Source organism: Poeciliopsis prolifica, unplaced genomic scaffold, assembly GCF_027474105.1.
Source record: "Poeciliopsis prolifica strain line A6 unplaced genomic scaffold, Auburn_PproV2 SCAFFOLD117, whole genome shotgun sequence".
Lineage (NCBI taxonomy): Eukaryota > Metazoa > Chordata > Actinopteri > Cyprinodontiformes > Poeciliidae > Poeciliopsis > Poeciliopsis prolifica.
The window spans coordinates 678,048-698,455 of record NW_026562492.1 but is presented as its reverse complement, the minus strand read 5'-3'; the positions used below and the strand labels follow the sequence as shown (position 1 = coordinate 698,455).

Genomic DNA, 20,408 nt, shown 5'->3' with positions numbered 1-20,408 from the left:
GTTTAATAAACCGTACTGGTCAGTAATAAACCTAGGGCAATGCACATTAACAAAGCACAGTTAACTTTCAGCACATTAGAACAATAGCACAGGCTGAATCCCACCCATTAATTAGGTATTAATGACAGCAAGTGCTACAATTAAATATTACAACCCCAGTGGATTGGTAATAAGATATTTAGCATTGTCTCAGAGCTGTTCGAAACAACCATTTAAACAGGTTTTTATACGTAACAACAAACAAGGCTGAATGTATCAAACACACTATTCAGTCTCTTGAATTCAAAAAGCACTCCGTTAGCTCTACAAACGTTGTAGGCCTGAGGGACTCGGTTAGCATCGTGCTCGGAATAGCAGTTCCAAACATGGTGGCTCCCAGAACCAGCACATTTATTGCGTTTTTTAAGCCAACAAACATTTCCTTTTGAAAATGTCACGGCAGACACTCTCGCAAAGTTTTCACGCCCATCCGCCCGTCGATTTGTTTTGACATCTTTAGCTGTCTTTGTAATGCAAGTTGTTTCATTGGTGGAGTAATACTGACACCTACTGGCAAAATACTAGCACAGTTATTTATCATCTTTAGCTGTGCATGCAAGTTCTTTCATTGGTGGAGTGAGTCTGTATCTGAAAAACTGTGGGATGAGTTAGATCATACACCTCTATAAAAAAGAGAAAATGACGTCCTTTTGGAAATATCAGGCAGATTCTCTCGCAGTTTTCATGCCCATCCGCCCGTCGATCTGTTTGCAATTGGTGGAGTAACATTGACCCTTACTGGCAAAATACTAGTATAGTTATTCATCATCATGCGGCTTTAATTTATTATTAATTCATATTCATCAACTTGCATGAGAAACACATCATCACTGTGTTTCTCATGCAAGTTTCTTCATTGGTGGAGTAAAACTGACCCCAAGTGGCGAATTACTGAAATGGTTTTGTTGAAATATGGTTTTATATTAGCACAAGCGTAAATAGGCTAACCTTTACGTTAAGACAAACTTAGATAAAGATCCAAACTAAAACAACTGGTGATTCTCTGAAACTTACATAAATTTCTAATCAGAAGACAGTCTTGTACTCCCTAAGGAGGGTTTTCAGACAGGGAGCGTATTGGCTATCAGGATAATAAATTCTTTACTCAGAGTTCAAGAGTTCAGGCAAACATTAAAAACTGTAGAAGTCCGTTACAAAATATATAATTATATTAATTATTATAAGTATTCATATATTTCTTTAAGCATTAAGCAGCATGTGGAATTGAGAGCCAAACGTATGGCAACGTATGGTTCGATCAAATACAAAGGCTGTAATTGGCAAAAATGGGGTCAAAATCGGAACTTCAATCCAAAATGGACGACTTCCTGTGATACTTGCACTATGACATTAATTCTAATTTTAGAGCATCTTGGGGAGCTCTACAAGTGTACAAAATTTCATGTCTCTACGATGAAGTAAGTGAATAGCAAAGGGTCCTTTGAAAATTTGTAGGTGGCGCCGTTGAGCCATTTCTCTTGCGATTTTTGCGACGACTTTAAAATACGAAACTTTTAAACAGGCTTGAGGCCTCCACCAGGTTTGGTCAGTTTTTCAATATGATAAAGCCCCCAAAAAGCCAATTCACTTGGGTGGAAGAATAATAATAAGAAACAGTATGAAAACAATAGGCCTTCGCAGCGCTTAGCTGCACGGGCCTAATAAACAGTACAAAAACAATAGGCCTTCGCAGCACTTAGCTGCTCGGGCCTAATAATAAGAAACAGTATGAAAACTATAGGCCTTCGCAGCGCTTAGCTGCTCGGGCCTAATAAACAGTGCAAAAACAATAGGCCTTCGCAGCGCTTTGGTCCTCGGGCCTAATTAACACCTTGATGGTGTCCTCATCAACCCATTGATTTGCATGCTGTTCGTGTTCTTACCAAAACCAGGAGGATAACGCATATCACCCCAGTTTTAAAGTCCATACACTAGCTCCCTGTTCAGAGAATAGACTTGAAAATAGTTTTGTTAGTTAATAAATCACTGAACAACTTAGTCCCAAAACACATTCAAGATCTGCTGCTGCTGTATCAACCTTCCAGACTTCTCAGGTCTTCTGGCTCTAGGCTGAAAACAGCAAAACACACAAAACACTGAGTGCCGTTAAATCTACCTGATTAGAGTTACCTTTGAAACATCATAAATGAAACATTAATCAACACTGTGATGTGTAACAATGACACTTGACAAAATGTAATGTTTCAATTGTTGACTGTGTGTTCTATGATGTTGTACTTTTGTGTGATAGTGATGTAAAGCATCTTGAAATGCTTTGTTGCTGAAAGGTGCTATATAAATAAACTTGACTGATTGAAGTGTTTTGTGGGTGACAGTTAAGTAGCAACAGATTTGTCTTAAAAAAAACAACCTAAAAGTCAAAAAGATCCAGAAGACCACAGATTGTATGCACGGGTGTTTATGCGTGTGTGTGTTTGTACCCTTTGAGCAGATTGCAGGCAGCTGAAAGCAGAGACTTTTTCCTCTTCCTGTAGGCATGACCAAAAACACATCATTGTCTGCCATGGTTAGGTTGATGGCTGTGAGCTGCAAAGGTCTGAACTTAGAAAGACCAAAGGAGCTTATCAGATGCTGCTCCACCTCTTTGGACCAAGGGAAATCTATCAAGAAGAGTCAACCATGACTTATTCCACAACTCCGTAATCAAACTGGGATCCAGACATGCACCTCTGCTTAAAAAGCAGAGGTGCTTAAAAAGCAGAGGTGCATGGCTGTCCGGTACCTGAGCCATCATAGCGCTGAAGCTCCTGCCTGCTCATCGTCCACTCGGGAACTGAGGTCGTAGAGGATGAGGAACCGATGGCGTTGCAGGGCTCCTCCAGTAGCAGCAGCAGATTGCTTTTGCGAGACGTCAACTGGGCCTGCTTTTTCAGCAGCTCTGTGACTTGAAGCTCCACCTCCTCCAGCTCAGCCTCCACCAAGTCCAACTCTGCCTGCACATCTGCACACAAAAACCAATGAGTGCAATGCATCCATAGCACTCATTGAAACAAACTGAACATTAAAGCCATGTGACTGACATAGAAATATATCTTTTTTTTTTTTTTTCCAGGAGCTCGATGGGTTATCGGGGTCTGTTTGTCACTGATCAAGTCACATGGTTATTGGAACATTCACACATACTGTCATACATAGGACCGGTTACTTTGAAAAAGTAACTGATTACTCCTTGAAAAGTAAATTAGTTAGATTCCTGACTACTTGATTTCGAAAGTAATTAAGTTACATTAAAAGTAACTTTTTTAGTTACTTTCAGCAGCTGCTAACAACAACGCTCCACCACCTGTAAAAATGACATTGATGTTTCACAATACTTAATTGCAAGTTAATAATGGTAACATTAACAATGTATCTCCACTGAACTAAAGAGGAGATGTTTTAACGGTTACAACAGCACAAAAAAACAAAAAAAAAAACGTTAGTAATATGTGTGTGTTTTTGTGTGGTCCACTGTTGTCAGGAAAATTCCAGAAACCTAACACTGCACATTGCTCTGAACAAATCATTCCTTTTTTTTTTAGGGTAGGGTTAAGGGTTTTAATATATTTTTTTATTTAGTCAACTATCAACAACAGGACATTAAACACAGGGACAAAGCAAACATAGCATTGTTTTTCTTTTTTCTTCTTCCCTCCATTCCCCTTCCCATCCCTCTCACCCCCTTCTTTTCATTCTTTTTGTTCTATCCCCCACCTCTCCACATCCATCCATATCCGGCTGCAAACAACAAAAACAACAAAATAAAGTAAGAAAAAGGGGGGAAAAAGGCACATAATAAAAAACAACAACAATAACTATTGTTATAATTATACAGCTGAAAAACAAAACAACACAAAAAAAAACCCCACAAGCATAAAAAACCCAGGGGCCAAGATAAGAACTTAAACGTGGACAGCATGAGGTAATAATACAACAAGTGTGGGCACACAAAACAAGACAGGACATGGTTATTTAAAACTGCACAGGCACAGGCAGACACACAGCAGAGCTGGCTCTCCTGCAACTCTCAGGCTCGAGGGAGGGCATCCAATCTTTCAAAATAAAATAACAGAGGGGCCAAAGTTTAATAAAATTTTTGGATCGAACCTCTAACACAAAATTTTATCTTCTCTGATTTAAGGAACAGGGTCAGATCTTTTAACCAAAAAGAAGCCTGGGGTGGGTGTTCTGATTTCCACACTAATAATATTCTTCTTCAGGCGAGGAGAGTTGAAAAAGCCAGTACATTTTTAAAATTGTGTGTTAATGATATTCCCTCCCCTGGAATTCCAAATATTGCCAATTCACCTCTGGGTTGGATACCTATTTCAAAAGCTTCAGATAGGATCTGAAAAATTGTGGACCAGAAGTTGCACAGTGTGTTATAGGTCCAGAACATGTGGGATAAATTTGCCTTAGCTATATGGCAATGAACACAAGTTTCACTGATTTTAGAATAATTCCTTGAGGGCCTGGAAGGTGAAGACCACAGTGGTGCCTGTGGTCATTGGGGCCCTCGGGGCAGTAACCCCCAAACTGGATCAATGGCTACAACAGATCCCAGGAACAACATCTCAGTCCAGAAATGTGCAGTCCTTGGCACAGCCAAGATACTGCAGGACCCTCAATCTCCCAGGACTCTGGTAGAGGACCCGAGCTCAGAGGACAAGAACCACCCGCGGTGGGTGAGAAGGAAATTTTTATATACCTTTTATATTATATATATATATATATATATATATATATATATATATATATATATATTATATATATATATATATATATATATATATATAATTATTTATTATTTCTCAAAAAATAAAGGGAACACTCAAATAACACATTCTAGATCTGAATGAATGAAATAAATATGAAAATAATTTTCACCTGTTGCCTATTCCATTTGCACAACAGCAGGTGATATTGATTGTCAATCAGTGTTGCTTTCTAAGTGAACAGTTTGATTTCACAGAAGTTTGATTTACTTGGAGTTATATTGTGTTGTTTGAGTGTTCCCTTTATTTTTTTGAGCAGTATATATATTGCATTCTCTCCACTTACATCACTTTGTGGCATGGCAGCAATAGAAGCTCCTCCAAAGTATCTGAAATGAAGAGAATCCTTATCCCTTCTGAAATCCACCTCCTTGGTCTTCACTATAAGGCAGCTGTGATGTCTTGCCAAGCAGTCATACTTTCACAATATTTTTGCTACGAAAACGACTGGGAGCTACACTTGTAGCATCAATCTCTATCTTCAGTTAGGGGTGACTATTATAAATTTTAAAGAAACACTCACCTTTAGTTCCAACACCAGAATCCATCTTTCCAGTAATGTTTCAATCTTCAGTCTGTTAAACCACAATCAGATTTTCCATTAGTTAAGTCTATTTCAGAAGCAAAGTTGACTTTCATTCTAATTTTGTATAAATGATCTACAGTCAGTTTTTTTAAATTGCTTGTTATATTTTGTTTTTATTATTCTAGTATTAGAAATGATCAAGAAGTTATTTGGTCTTTATGAGGTCCTAATATTTAGATATAACCCCAAGTACAGAAAAACACTCAGTCATAATTTACACAGCAAATTAAAAAGCCATGTGAAGAGAAAAAGTAACAGCAAAATGATGATCAATTATCTGATCACCAACAGAGTCCAGGCAGCTGAGTAATCTAAAGCATACAGGTGCTGTTGTGACTATGCAAGGGAGGAAAACCATCATGAACATAGTTTAAGTGAGTTTGTTGCCAGAAGGCACAACTTAATTTTGAGAAGTTGCATCTCAAAGAGCCATAAACCCATGGAACAAGATGTCAATCACTTCAAACACTATAACCAGCTTTCAAGCATGGTTGGGTGAAGGAGTGATGATTTGCCTGGCAGGGACAAAACCTATTAGTTGATGTGTTGAGATTCAGACACTAATGATTTAGAATCAATTGACAAACTACAAAACTCAATTAACAGCGTCAATTGATAACCCTAATTTTGACCACCAGAAAAGTGGAAACTCAGAACCACAGCACCCAGGACTAGTAGTATTGGTGGTCATATAGATTCATGTGTATAAGAATTTATTTCAAGCTCCTTGTGAGTCAATGGTTTGTGCACCTATCTTTCACTGCAAATACAGCTATTAAGTCTTTTGGAGAAATAGCTCCAACAACTTTACACATTTAGAGACGATAACTTTTGCAAACTAATTAATGAATGTGTACATGCTGTAGCTTTGGCTGTATGACCAAGTCTGTCTTTGCTGAGTGTGTTCAGGGTGCTGTGTCTCCTTTATATCTTGAGAGCAGCTGCAGATGTTCTTGTCCTTCCTTCATACAAACTAAATCTGTAGCGTTTGTTTGAGCCCTTGTGACTGATCTATTATAAAATATATCAGTCTATACCTTTAAATTTTATCTCTGAACCGGTCTACCCTGTTCCTTGGGTAGACAGCACTACTTGATCATTAATTTTCTTTAAATCATACACAGATGGACTCAATTAATACAATTAGAAAGGTTCAGTTCGAACCTTTCTAAGGTTCGAACTGAACCTTAGAAAGGCAAGATAATTTCTTCCAAAAATGTCACAGATTCTTCAACTTGAGCGCTACGACATGTAATTTTCAAAGTAATGTATTACAGTTTACATTTAACATATAATTGGTTGAACTGGATTTAATGTCTACAGAAGCTGAGATGCTGCACTTTTCAAGCATGGTGAAAATGATACATTTTATTGTATCATACATGATACACTATTTGTATCATGTGAAGTGCTTTCACAGGTTTGTTGGTCTATCACTATAAATTCCAATAAAATACATCAAAGTTAGTCACCGTAACGTCACAGAATATGTAAAAGTGATTCTGTACTTAGGCACACATTTTAAAAAAGTGTACCAATTGCATTTTGCAAAAAATTATCAAGAAAACTTATACTTACAGGTTTTAAGCTTTCCCAACCTTATTTTTGTTGACTTTTGCTCGCGAAAAGTGGTCGACCTTAGTAACAGTTTCACATATCGCACATGTAACAGAAGGCGGTCAAGAAAGGGTCAACTCGAAAAAAAATTACAAGAGTTTAATGATAGGATGATGATTGATTGATTTTGTCAGAAAATCAAGATACTGAGCATTCTAACATGCCACAAGCTAGCTTTTCTCCTGGTTGAAACTATGTGCTAAAGGTTGGCTTAGTAAGCTTCGCTAACTTAATTCCAACAGCGAAATAACCAGTCAAACACCTTGGTTCATTTACTCGCTATTGTTGCTACAATAGCAAAAGTGAACACACAGGAAACGGAAATGGAAATATTCCCTAAATTAAGTCCGCCAGGTTAGTCATTAGACGAATTGGTTGAACTGAGCCTTAGAAAGGTAAGATAATTTCTTCCAAAAATGTCACAGATTCTTCAACTTGAGCGCTACGACGTGTAATTTTCAAAGTAATGTATTACAGTTTACATTTAACATATAAAGAGTAAAGTCTGGTCTGAAACAAACACTTTACATGGTTCCGGCTACATTAGTACTGCCTGTCACACAATTCACAGGGCATAGATATCACGAAACCTTCGTGTGCCGCATTCAAGAAACTTAACATAGAGACTTCTATAATGTAGCCTATTTCCTCAAATACTACCTTTTTTTCCAGACCTTTGCAACAAATCCAAATACATATGTTTCCGTGGTTGAAGTCCGCATGCATACTTTTGCATCGCCAAAATATGCATGTGGAGTGACGTTAAATAAAGTTTGCTGTGTGTAATGTAGCTCGCGAAGGTGTCCCGGAAGATTACTATTCTATAACAAGTGTTTCCGGAAGATGTGGCTGCCGATTCTGTGGTAGCTGTCATCCAAGCCATTAGAAGAATTTCAAATATATTTGTATTATTATTTTTGTTTGTGTTGTTTTATACCTTACTAATTCAGCATCAGGATGATTTCGCTAACGGACTCTCAAAGTAAGATATTAGTTGTTGAACAGAAATTGTAGCTAAGTAGCCAGGTCAAACTGGCACCATCTCAGCCACAGAAGCTTCCAATCTACACTTTTCATGTCATGAACAGTCTCACTTATAGGCTCAATTGAAATAAGTTTTCGTATTGCTAAACAGTTTTGCAAACCTCTTACTTTCACCAACATCTTGTTGTTTAGTGAATTGTAAGATACTTAAGTTATAAGTAAAAATCAAGGTGAACGAGGAAGTTTTCAAGCAGTCTTATTATTTTATTGCTTTATAATGAAATATTACCAATGGTGCTACTGATAATTTGGCTGGCTTTATTTTAAACATGTTAAAATATAAAGTATAAAGAAACGACTAAATAACACAATAAATGAATAAAATTCCTATATTATTGTTATAATTTTAAAAAATACCAATAATATTAAATGTAAATGATCAGATGCAGAAAGGTTTCGAATAGGCATTATATATTATTTAAACCCATAACTTACCATTATTTACACCTATAAAAACTATATTTGGTATTGAAATGTTGTTGCCTACACTTTTACAAGAAGAGTAATCACTGATATCCAAAAGGGAGATAAGCCACACTAGGTTGTTTTAAGAAGCTGTCAGCTCAGAGTGTCAGTACTATTCAGACACATTAATGGAACGTTAAGTGGAGGGGAAAAGTGTGGTAGAAAGAGGTGGTAGAAAGTTTGCATAGGATACCTGCAAACTTACGTGAGTGAGAATACTCATACTGTTTCTAAATGAACAGAAATATTTCTGTTCAACAAGTGAACTGGAATGAATCAGTTCAGTTTTTGAATTGAATTTTTGGGAGAAATTACCTTTTCCATCACATTTTTCAACCTATATGTAACCTTTTTGTTCTTATATGCAATCACGACCTTACAAATAAATATAAACATTGTATTAGCCTGACCATTGCCCTCCTCTACAATTCCACTCGACAAGTCTCAGCTCTCTCCCCTAACTTGAATTGTCTCTGGTAGATTTTCTACCATACTAGTTAGCAAACAGGAAAAGTGGTGATCAATGATATAAATTTTCTGCGTTGTAGTCTGCCTGTAGTTTTGGCAATGGCAGCAGAGGAAATGAACAAAGCCACTAAGTCTGTGTTGGCTACACTTCCAAATATCGAGTTAACATTAACAGCACCCTCTATACAAAGCAAATAGCGTAGTACAAGATGCTGGTTTTTACCAGACTAAAGATGTCCATGTTATAGGAGAGAACACCTAATCAGTACCAGTTTATCCTGTAAGTATCTTCAAACAACCATATTTTTGGATTGCAACAGCAAAAAAGTAAAAAAAAAAATATACATAAATTGTTGAATGAACATCAGGCTGCTATAGTGATTTGAATATGTGTCTGTGTGTGTCTCTCCATATGTGTGTGTGTGCGTGCGTGCATGCATGTTTGTCAGAAATTGGAATGGGATTAACAGGTTTTGGCGTATTTTTCCTGTTCTTTGGGATGATCCTGTTCTTTGACAAAGCACTTTTGGCCATTGGAAATGTGAGTATTGCTTTTTGTGATAATAATGCTGTAAAATCTACATGTGAAGTGTCATCCATGGCAACAATGCAATGCAATGTATGTTCATTCTAGTGACTTGGTTATAAGAGATGTCCCAACCACTCAACCAATTCACCAGATTTTTTTATAGTTCATCCAATCCTTCAAAACTAAGAACCCTCTTCCACTTTAATTCTGATAAACAGATGTCGATCAGTCATACATGCACTTTAGTGTACTTTTTGTTTCCAGTTAAAATCTAAAGCTTAGTAACAATTGCTTGAAGCATAATTCTTGTACTTCTGATTGTCTTTTGGGGGAAGAAGGAAGAAAAAATTCGCTAGATAGTATTGATTTACAGTTTGAGTTCTTCCGAGATGATCTGATTGACCAGGTGTTTCTTTGCAGTCTGACAAGTTTTCATGGTCCAAATGAGAGACAAAAGAGAAAAAAAAAGTTCTTAAAAATATTTGTGTTTTCCCTCTTTACTCTCTGTCAATGTATCTAAAACATCCATCTATCCACTGAATTGCTCTATTTCTTATTTTAAAAATGACAACTCAAGAAATTTGAGTCTGGAGAGGTGTAAAAATTTAAACCCTGGAACAAATCTGTTCAAGGTGGAGGTTCGTTATCTATCACGTGGATTAGCTGTTTTGTCCTTTATACGATACACTGACCATTTTCTTCTCCATAGATCTTGTTTGTCGCTGGCCTGGCTTTCGTCATCGGCTTGGAGCGAACGTTCCGCTTCTTCTTTCAGAAGCACAAATTAAAGGCCACTAGTTTCTTCCTGGGAGGAGTGTTTGTAGTCCTTATTGGCTGGCCTATCATTGGAGTTGTGCTGGAAATCTATGGATTTTTCCTTCTTTTTAGGTAAGAGGAAGTGAAGATAACTACAACTTCATTATGTACTCACAATCTTTTTCAGACCCCAGATCTCTACTCTGAATTTGCTTTTTCTCTCCTGACACTCTCTCTGCTTCTGGGTTTGTGTGCAGGGGCTTCTTCCCGGTTGTGGTTGGCTTCATCAGAAGAATACCAGTTCTTGGTTCTATCCTGAACCTCCCCTTCATCAGTGCTGTGAGTATTGACCACTACTGCAGCAGTCTTTGCAGCTGTGCTATATTCACATGCATGAATCATTTTATTGGTCATTGCTCAAGTCTCTCAACAGCAGCCGATTGCCACAGCTGTCATCACGAATAGCTGTTAAATATCAACATCCAAAATCTTCTGCAAGTTTATGAGACTGCATTAATTCTTGTTCTGTAAACATATAGTTTAAGAGTACAAAGAGAAAATAACTCAGTTCTCCAAATATGTGTGGTGTTAGAATTAGTGACGTTCCGGTAAGATGTTTTCTCCCTCTTGCCCACCAACTCCTGACCTGGTAGCAAGTCAGGAGTTGGAGTGTTTCCGTGGCACCTGGTAGTAGCATTACTCAGCCTTACAAATGTGTGATTTTTTTGCAATTTGGACACTAAATAGAATGTGTCTCCTCTGGTCTGACTATTGGTGAAGGTTTGGTGTTGAATGGATGACTGTGTGAGTCTGGCTGCAGTGCTGAGGAAGCAGGAGAAGCTAATGGCAGCTAATGACGAGTCGCCAATAGCTTCTTTCATACTCAGGACAGAAAGGCTGCCTGCGGTCAAGCTGCAGAACGTTGTTGCCATAAAAGTCTCCAACAACACTGAAAAGAAGTCACTAGAGTCTCAAAGACTAGTTGTTTCTGAAAAAAACAACTAGTAGTTTTGACAAAGGTCACTGGAAGAGTCTGTAAAATTGATAAATATAGTGACAAAGTGGGTAAGTTGACAACAGTGCCTCTATTATCAATTCACTCGTCTCCTCCATCCTCTTACACTCAGCCATATGGAATTTTTCAAAATTTGCCAGGGTTGAGGTTATGCTTTCAGAAGGGGGTTAATAAAACTTTAAGTGGCCGGAAGTTTATGCACAATGGCACAGTCACAACTATAACCACACAATAAAAAAACATAAAAGAACCAACAGATTGTTTTGCTGCTTGAGCAAGATACAATTTATTGCAACTTAACAAAGTCAGTTTAGCATTAATATCCCATTTGCCCTGTTTTATAAGCTGGTTAACTTACAAGCCTAACCATAACCACAATACTATGGGTTAGGCTTCCGACCACAAACAATTTTGTGAACTTGCTGTTCAATGCGAAAGAATCAGCTTACCATTACAGAAAAAATATTTATCCGGTTTTATCGTTACCCATGCTAACTAGCTTTAGCATTCACAACTGCTAGAAGCTGTATGGTAGCAGAAAGCAAGGGGAAGAGGAGGAAAAGTGGCACGCATCCAGCCATGATCAGTGCGTGCCATTCTCGTATTGGTTCAGCTCAGACTAATTGTGGACTCGGTCCATCGGGACAACACAATTTGTTATGAAACATAATGACAGTTTCAACAAATATGTAAAAAAAAAATTACAAGTTACATGCCATAGCTTTTCTGTGAGACTGCTTTAAAATGGTAGTTAAAATCTTCAAGCAGCAGTCTACTGCCTAGCAACATGAGCAGATAGCTACACATGCTAAGAAGCTAATGTCAGCCTGGTATTCTAAAATTTTGTACAATGAGCACTTGTAAACTATTATTAAATTTAATGTTTGTTCTATATTTTTGTTCAAATTGATGTACAAAAATCTAAATAAGCTTGAACAGATGTTAAATGTTACATTTTTGCTTTACCAATCAAGCTGCTATATTATTTTTGCATATTTTTGCAGCAATATATATGTATTTTATTTGATTTAAAATAAACTTGATTAGTTTTTTTTCTTTTTCACTCAAGCTCAAGTTATTATAAGAATGTCTCACCAGCATCAACAAATAATGCATCTGACATAAACCTCATTCTTTAAATATAAATATGTTGTTATTATGTTGTTGTTTGAGAATTAACAATTAAGGTTAAATTGTATCTATGTCTCTTTTAACTGTTTGTTTTAAAGCCTCCGTAAGCTGGTTCTGAGGATACCCAGCAGCTGTGGTCAGTCACTGCAATTTTCCACTACATGCTAAATCCCACCCAAACACAGTCTCTTATCTCAGATAAGAAAATAGCATCATTAGAAGTATTATGACTGTCACTATTTTCCATGTACTTTAGATTTTTACTTGCAATGTCTACCAACCATTTCTCAGTTATTTATAATTTCCTGCCAAGAACCCAGACTTTCTTTAGTTACTTCCTAATTTACACAAGATGTTGACAAGGACAGATATTACCCACACATACAAAAGAAACCAGGAATGCAGTTATGTGTAAAAAATTAAATGAAATATGAAAGAAGTATTGAACACACTTTCAGAAACCCAGGAACCCAGGAGGCAGGTCAGGGTGACATAGGGGAGAAGTTTAAATGAGGGTTAGACACTAGAACAATATCCCATATTTTTACCATTTCACAAAATTCTGATCAGTCTATCATATGAAAATGAAAAAAATGCACAGCTGTACAAAGACATGAACATTCACCAGTCTTTCTTGAACTGTGGTCCCCAGACCAGATGACAGCAAATGAAACAATTCAAGGGAAGCAGTGTTAATGCTGAAGCAACGCAGGAACTTTCTGTTGTCAGCAGTTTAGTGGGATTTCTCGTTCAGTAACATCTCTCCACCAGTTGGTACTATTCATTTGCATGATGGCCTACTTCTGCCTCTGGGTGGCAGAAGAGAGAAGAAAAACACGTACTTAAATTTCTTTACTACTTCCATCATACTGTTGTGGTTCTTCTAAAATGTTCAGCACATCAAGGACATTAATGATTCTGTGTCTACAACACAAAACCAGGAAGTTTTGCCATGTTTAAAAGAAAAAACATTTTTCTTTTCCAACAGAAGAACATTTTTAAGAGTGTTTAGTTGAATTACAGGTAAATTTAAGCTGTGCAGCCTCAGTCTTCTGTCAGCTGGTGATCACAGTTTCTCTTCCACACTTTTTTCTGATCTTACCTTTTGGCATCATCTTGTACCTTTTGGCATCATCTTGATCTTCACTTGTTCTCTCCATTTGCATCTTGTAGTTGGCATAACAATGCTATTTTAGTCACTGAAATAACTTTCTTCAGTAACTAAAAGCAACTGAAGAAAGTGGAACTAAAGGTCTTCCACCTCTTCTTCTTAATGGCAATCAAGAGTTTTTGCACTGCTGGTGTGAAGTCAGCTTTATGAAACTCTTTAAAGTTGTTCTTGTTACGGCTTCACTTTGTTTCACTGACACCAACGTCGAACTAAAATACAACATAAACTTAAGTGAGATGGTGTCATGAATACAATAGCAAAAAAAAAAGATATAAAACATATAAACATACCTCACTGACTGACCCTTCCTCTGAGGCAGAAATTAGGTTAATACAGAAATTCTTTAAACTTAAATCACCTTTCTAAAACCAGTTGCTAAAGTTATGCTTTCATATCACTGCATCTTCTTTCTCTGGTTCCCTAGCAACATGCTTGATTCCACTTCCTACTTTAACCTTTCAAAATAATAGTTGTAATAACAAAAATAATAATAATAATAATACAAAATAAAACATGTTAACTAAAATTATGACAGTAAAACTACCACCACTCCCCTATGGTGATTTCAAATAACATTACAATAGAAATATTTACATTTTAGCATTTACTCTGCTTCCAGTGACAACACAGTTTTATGCATTGGTCTATCAAGATACACTAGCTTGACAGCCTTTTTTCCATCCTTATCCAAGGTCGAGTCACTTAGTAACAGCTTCACCTTCCTGATCCTTCCATCTGCGCTTGGATATACCTCTGTTACTCTTGCCAGTTTTCACTTGTTTCTTGGAGAATTGTTCTCTTTAAGAGTAACAATTCTCCTTGTTACCTTTGCATTCCTCTTGTTTCTTTGCCAGATTTGTCTCTGTTGAAGATTAAGAAGAAATTCTTTCTTTCACCTTGTCCAGAATTCATTGGCTAAAAACTAAACTTGGTGCCACCTCTTTCTCAGGTACAAGTCCTGGCTCACCAGGAGGGAGTGGAATAACACTGGACTTCATCATGAGAATATGATTTAGTGTGAACTTGGATCACTTGGGTTTTCTACTGTTAGAAAGAAAGGAAGAACTGTCGAGTCTCTGAGAAGTTTTATCCAGAATAGCAGTTAAAACGCTTCTAATGGTCCTAATCTGCCTCTCCCAAACACCTCCCATGTGGCTTGAGGACGGGGTGTTCAAAACAAACTCACATACATATTGTTTCAACTGTTCTTTGTCACAGTCCTTCAGTGCATTCAAAAACTCTCCCTTAGCACCAACAAAATTAGTTCCTTGGTCACACCTGATTTGTCTTACATGTCCACAAATAGAAATAAAACAACGCAATGCATTAGTAAAAGCATCAGTAGTAAGGGCATCTTAAATGAAAGATGACCTTTCGTCATCTTTCGTTGCCCTGGAACACATACATGTAAACAAAAGACCATACTTTTTAAGTTCCTTTCTGTCTGCATTTACATAATAAGGTCCAAAACAGTCAACACCACAGTAAGAGAATGGGGGTGTTGTTTCCATTCTGTCCTCTGGTAGATCTGACACCATTCTAACACCACTTTGGAATCTGTGCAGAAATATTCTTGAAGATTGCTGATCTCCAGTTCACTTTTTAGCATTACACTTGTTCTTGCTGCAACTACAGCAGCTGTTAACTCAAATCAAGGGACAATAGTGACTTTGGTTGGGGCAACCCATGCCTTTCCCTTGACTAGTGCACAATGAACATCCCCTTTGGATGTGACCGTTCTTAAATAGCTACATTGTCCATAGCCTCGCCTTTGGTAAATTTTGAAGATATAGGAGCCAGGATTCCCATTTTCTGTAGTGCTGATCCGAAAGAGGCTCATCCCATCTGACTTTCTCTTGACATAATTCTGTTGTAGGATTTGTTTTCCTTTTTGGATGAAGGGTGCCACAAATCTCAGTGAATCATACACTGATGCTACTGTGCACAGGATTCCTCTTCTTGTCATTGGGTGCTCTTTGACTGTTATTCTGAATTGAAACTCATCAGAAGAGATGCACCACTGAACACCAAGTGCTCTTTCCATCAGTGGCTCTCCAAGTACTAGATCCAAATCTTTAATACTATCAGCACACTCCTCTCTGGGCAGTGACTTTAACACATTGTCACTGTTTGATATGAACTTTTGTCATCTTAGTTTACCTGTGTTACACAGCTCTCTTGCTTTTTTAACTAGTTTTATTGCTTCTGCTTCTGATGTAACACTTATAAGTCCATCATCTACATGACAGTTTCTTTGAATGAACTTTACTGTGTCTGGAGAGAACTTTCCCTTGCCTTGTGTGGCTAGATGTTTTAAACCAAAATTGGCACAACCAGGTAAAGAAGCTACGCCAAACAGGTAAACCTTCACGCAAAAAACTGAGAACACTCAGATCACCATAAGAAGCGTAAATAATCCTGGTCTTGAGGTGTTACATGGAACTCATGAAACATAAGCTCCATGTCGTACCTTACAGCCACTGAGCCCTTCCTGAACCTACAGAGTACTACCACCAAAGTGTATGAGAGGTCAGGCCCTGTAAGCAGGTGTTCATTCAGCGAAGTGTCTTGATATTGTGCAGAGCAGTCAAAAACTACATGGATCTTACCAGGCTTTTGAATGTGTTATACCCCATGGTGGGGAATATACCAGGCAGGGGAATTATAGAGTTCCTTCTCCGGTACTTTCTCTGCGTCACTGCATGCAATAATGTCCTAAATAAACTTTGTATAATCAGAGTAGTACTTTTGATCCCTTATAAATCAGCGTTTGAGACTGCTTAACCGTTGTATTGCACTTGACATGTTGGGAAGATTTGGTCTGTCATTTTTGAAAGGCAGGGGGATTTCACAATGTCCGTCTTGCTTTTATTTGATTCTTTCTTGTAGCTTTCTTATGAAACACACATCTTCTTGTGAAATGCTTGTCTCTTCCACTGCTCTCTCTGTAAAATCTGATTTGAGTTACCTGTTACTTCTTTCATTTGTGTCTTGCATATGTAATGAACTTTATTCTTTAGCTTTATGGTTGGCTACTGAGCCAACCACAAAGCTAAAGAATAAAGTAATACCAGACACTGGTCTGGTATTACTTGCTTTATAGTGATGCGATGACTTACTCCAATTGCATCACTACCTGGATCATACAGTAACTTATGACGCTCCAACCCAAATCTGTTTTCTGGACATAAGGCTGGTTTTCTTCACCACATATGAATTCTCTGGGCATTAAGGCTTGTGTGCAGTTATAGCCTAACAGGAGTCCTATCTCACAGTCCAATGGTGGAGCAATGTGTTCAAGACCTGGCCAGACACGGCATGGCCATGGCCTACATTCCTACTCCAGCAATTTTGTTCCTGCTACGATTGACAGATATAAAATCATGTGTATAAGCAGCTGGGCACAGTGAGTTTCTTTTTGGAAAACAATCCTCTTATTTACAGAGCTTCAAGTTTTGTACATGCAACAGTTGTTTTCTTGGATGTCATTGTAGATAATTTGAGTTTAAACTGGGTTTTAGCTGTGTCCAGATTGTTTGCTACTTCATTGAGAAAAAGAATGAATCATTCTGCTTGTCCTGCAGAGCGTAGGTAAGTATTTCTTTGCTTGGCTCATTTTGTGTGGATACATAGACAGGTACTATTGCAGATGTCTACTTTCATGAGTCACTCTGTTAGATGTACTTTCGTTAACTACGTCTTGTGATTGTGTTACCTGTCCCTTCGTTTCCTTTTCTTCAGCTACTTCTTGTTCTTTAGGTTGTTCTTTCTTTGTCTCGTGTCTTTGTCTTTCTTCATGCAGACATGTGGGATGTTATTTTGAGCATGTGTTGCATGTCATCCGATTGCTACAGTTCTTGGAGAAATTTAAGCAGCCAAAACATAGTTTTTCACCTTGAATGAACTTGACTCTCTCAGTGACTGGTTTCTCAGTGAACTTACAATATTTGTGTAAGCTGTGTCCTACTCTTTTACAAAACACACAAGAGACCATGCTTCTTTCTGTAGTTGGTTGTGAAGATATTCGCTGTATCTTGCTTCTTATAATGGGTGTAAGTTGAGGTTTTGTCTTTGGTTTGTCAAAGTCACTTTGTCTTATAGCTTGATATGATGTAATGGATGCAAAACTTGCCTCCAATTACAGGAGTGTTACAAAGTAACTGAAATGTGGGAACTGTATGTGCGCTAGCTGATACTCTGTAGCCTTTCGGTTCCATCTGTTGCTTAACCAGTCTGGCAGGTTCGCAGCAAATCTTTGATTCTCTATCATCATTGAGGATGTTCAGATTCTCATTGGTAATCATTGCAGATTGACAGCTTTGTAAGAAATCCACAAACTTTCTTAACTCTGCAGTGTCTTTACCTTGGAGCTTTGGCCATGTGTGCAACTTGTCCCTAAAGGCCTTAGCAATGACAAAAGGCTCTCCATAACGTTCATTAAGCATATTCAATATAGGAATCTTCAGAGCCAATCAGAAAATAGCCATCTAAGGCTTCTTTTACATACTTCTGTAAGAAAAATATCTTTTCTGCAATGGGAATGTTCTTTCTCTCAATTAGAGTCTGAAAAGATGCTTTCTAATGTTTAAACTTAAGTGGATCCCCACAAAATTCTGAGGGCTCTGGAATCGGGAGCTATTAGATGACATAGCTTCTGCCAAAAGCTTTACAAGCTCACCTGTGCTCTCGTGAACAACATTTAACTGTGGTGGTTATGTGGATTGATTAGCAGTGTTCTTTAACTAAGTTGCCTGTATGTTTGCAGGATTTGGAGTGATTCTTTACTAAAAAGTAGTCTTCATAAACTTGTAATTTTGCCTTTGCTGCCTTGAGTCCTTTCAGATTTTCCAGCCTTTCAATTGATCTTTTTAAGTCCTCAACTGACCTTTCACTTGCAGAACTTTCCTCTTGTTGTCTCTTTATCATAGCCGCCTTCTCCTTTTCTCTTTTTGCATTCTATTTCCACACTTTCCTATCGATGGCGTTGTGACATTGCAGCAGCTTCTTGTTCTACGTTTATGCGTTTGTCTTCTTCTATGGTTTGCATTTTTTCTCTAAATTTCTCTAGTTCAGCCATTATCTTAAGCACAGCTATTGTGCTTAAGATAATGGCTGAACATTGCCTCAGCTTCTTGTCTTTTGGCGGAGAGGCCATTAGAGATAACTGTAGTGGCTTAAAAATGACTGAACTGAGACACTAGCTGAGCTAGAAGATGTAAATATAGAACGAGGATCCTGTTGGTCCCAATCTGACAATTCAAAGACAAATAATTTCAGATTGAAAGGTTGCAGAAGGTATCAGTGGCTTTTAATGAAATAGTTAGGGGTTAGGGTAGATACTGAAATACAATAAAAGCTGATCTGCAGAGATCCACAATTCTGAGGGATATATGTCTATTTTGTGTAGTGACATTAGTGAATCCACACACAAACACATAAGCGTTAATAAATTATTGAGAATGACTAGAGACATTCTGCTTGTGTTCATCTGATATAATAGTGATTGTCAGCCTTCCGTTCATTCTGTTTACTGACAGTGACTGGTAATGCACTGTCACAATAATGAGTGCAAAAACACAACTGCTTTTTTTAAAAAGAGGGGGGAAAAAACAGCAATTGTTCCTACTCCTGATAAACTAATGCAACACATTATTACTTTGAAAACGAGGTTGTCACATGTCTTTATTTTGATTGTGTCACATACTTTAGTAAAAAGTAGGGTATATACACCTGCTTAATGCTCTGGTTGTTTTCAGATAAATCGAGGTCAACAACCCATACTGCAAAAGAACTGCAAACTTCCTTCTTTTCACCATTCTGCTGGTTTTTAGAGCAACACAAACATAAGCGTTTACTATTTCAGTTCATCCGGCTTTCAGCTGCCACTAGTCCCCAACTCTAGGTTTTACAGTACCTTGCCCTTGAATAAAATAGGTTGTAATCCTTGAATAAAATAGGTTGTAATCCTTTAAAAAATAGGTTGTAATCCTTTAAAATTTCCCGCCAAACTTCTTTTAAAAAAAAGGAAAATTCAGGAGCTTTACTTCAGGCAGCTGAGTAGCAGTGTACACAGCATCAAGTAGATGCTGTGCACTGCTGTATGGTGGAGTCTTCTCCACCATACAGCTGGAGAAAATTTCAGTCAGGCAATCAGCTCCGACATCTGAATAGAATGGCTTCTAGAATGGTGCAACTATGAAAATAACCTAGAAATAATGAGAGCATAAATTTGTAAAATGTCTGTGTCTTAATGGTGGTGATAGGGCCCGTCACTACCATCAAGGTTACAGACATGCATTATTTATTTACGATGTCGTCTTTTATACATTAATGAAACTGACTTTCCTTTCTTTCCTTTCAGTATATGGACAAAGTGACTGAGGGCAACACCATGGTATGACTGTTTGGACCCGGTTCCACCGCAGCAGTTTTTCTAACACAGTTCCTAATGATCCTGAATGAAAGCAGCTGTAGTTAAATGGTCAGACTCTACTTTCCACCAGACAAAGACTGCTTCCTTTATGTCATGGACCTCCTGAGCTCTGAATCACTGATGTGTCAAGTATGGCTTCATTAATGTTATCATAAATCCTATCTATCCTTCTTCAGAGTGATTCATTTGAGAATGTTGGAAGTACAAATTATTATTAGCATACCAGATGCTTTCATGCAGGAGTTGGTTCTCAGCTTGCCAAAGTTCATTTTTGTGCCACAGCATTAAAGCTCATTCTTTTTTGCAGTAATTTTATTAAGTCACTGTTTCTGCCTTTAAGCTGTTTGATTTGGTTCATGTCATGGTTGACAGATACTGC

At 37.7% G+C, this 20,408-nt stretch overlaps 2 protein-coding genes across 10 annotated transcripts in view; one reads left to right on the top strand and one right to left on the bottom strand.

Moving 5' to 3' along the window:
• The window catches only part of recql (RecQ helicase-like), a 26,972-nt gene extending 12,664 nt beyond the window's left edge, over positions 1-14,308 (bottom strand). Inside the window, exons 1-5 of one of the 4 annotated variants that reach the window (XM_055024256.1) lie at positions 13,887-14,308; positions 13,528-13,805; positions 5,338-5,389; positions 2,783-3,001; positions 2,481-2,660 (exon numbers count right to left, since the gene is read on the bottom strand). In XM_055024256.1, coding sequence (XP_054880231.1) covers positions 2,481-2,660; positions 2,783-3,001; positions 5,338-5,362 — 424 coding nt within the window. In that variant the 5' untranslated portion in view covers positions 5,363-5,389; positions 13,528-13,805; positions 13,887-14,308. Of the gene's footprint in view, positions 1-2,480; positions 2,661-2,782; positions 3,002-5,100; positions 5,144-5,337; positions 5,390-6,978; positions 7,327-7,677; positions 7,756-13,527; positions 13,806-13,886 lie in introns of those variants that run through there. The other 3 variants (XM_055024257.1, XM_055024255.1, XM_055024254.1) reach the window with 3 other exon arrangements.
• On the top strand, positions 4,429-20,408 carry LOC129354771 (vesicle transport protein GOT1B). 6 transcript variants are annotated; one of them, XM_055024261.1, is made up of 6 exons: positions 4,429-4,724; positions 9,444-9,535; positions 10,233-10,411; positions 10,537-10,618; positions 12,524-12,561; positions 19,958-20,408. In XM_055024261.1, the coding sequence occupies exons 1-5, from the start codon at positions 4,625-4,627 to the stop codon at positions 12,530-12,532; spliced, it is 462 nt and encodes a 153-aa protein (XP_054880236.1). In that variant the 5' UTR covers positions 4,429-4,624; the 3' UTR covers positions 12,533-12,561; positions 19,958-20,408. The 6 variants fall into 6 exon arrangements, with proteins under 6 accessions (XP_054880236.1, XP_054880234.1, XP_054880240.1 ...); XM_055024259.1 differs by lacking the exon at positions 12,524-12,561; XM_055024265.1 differs by lacking the exon at positions 12,524-12,561 and having other exon boundaries at positions 4,623-4,720.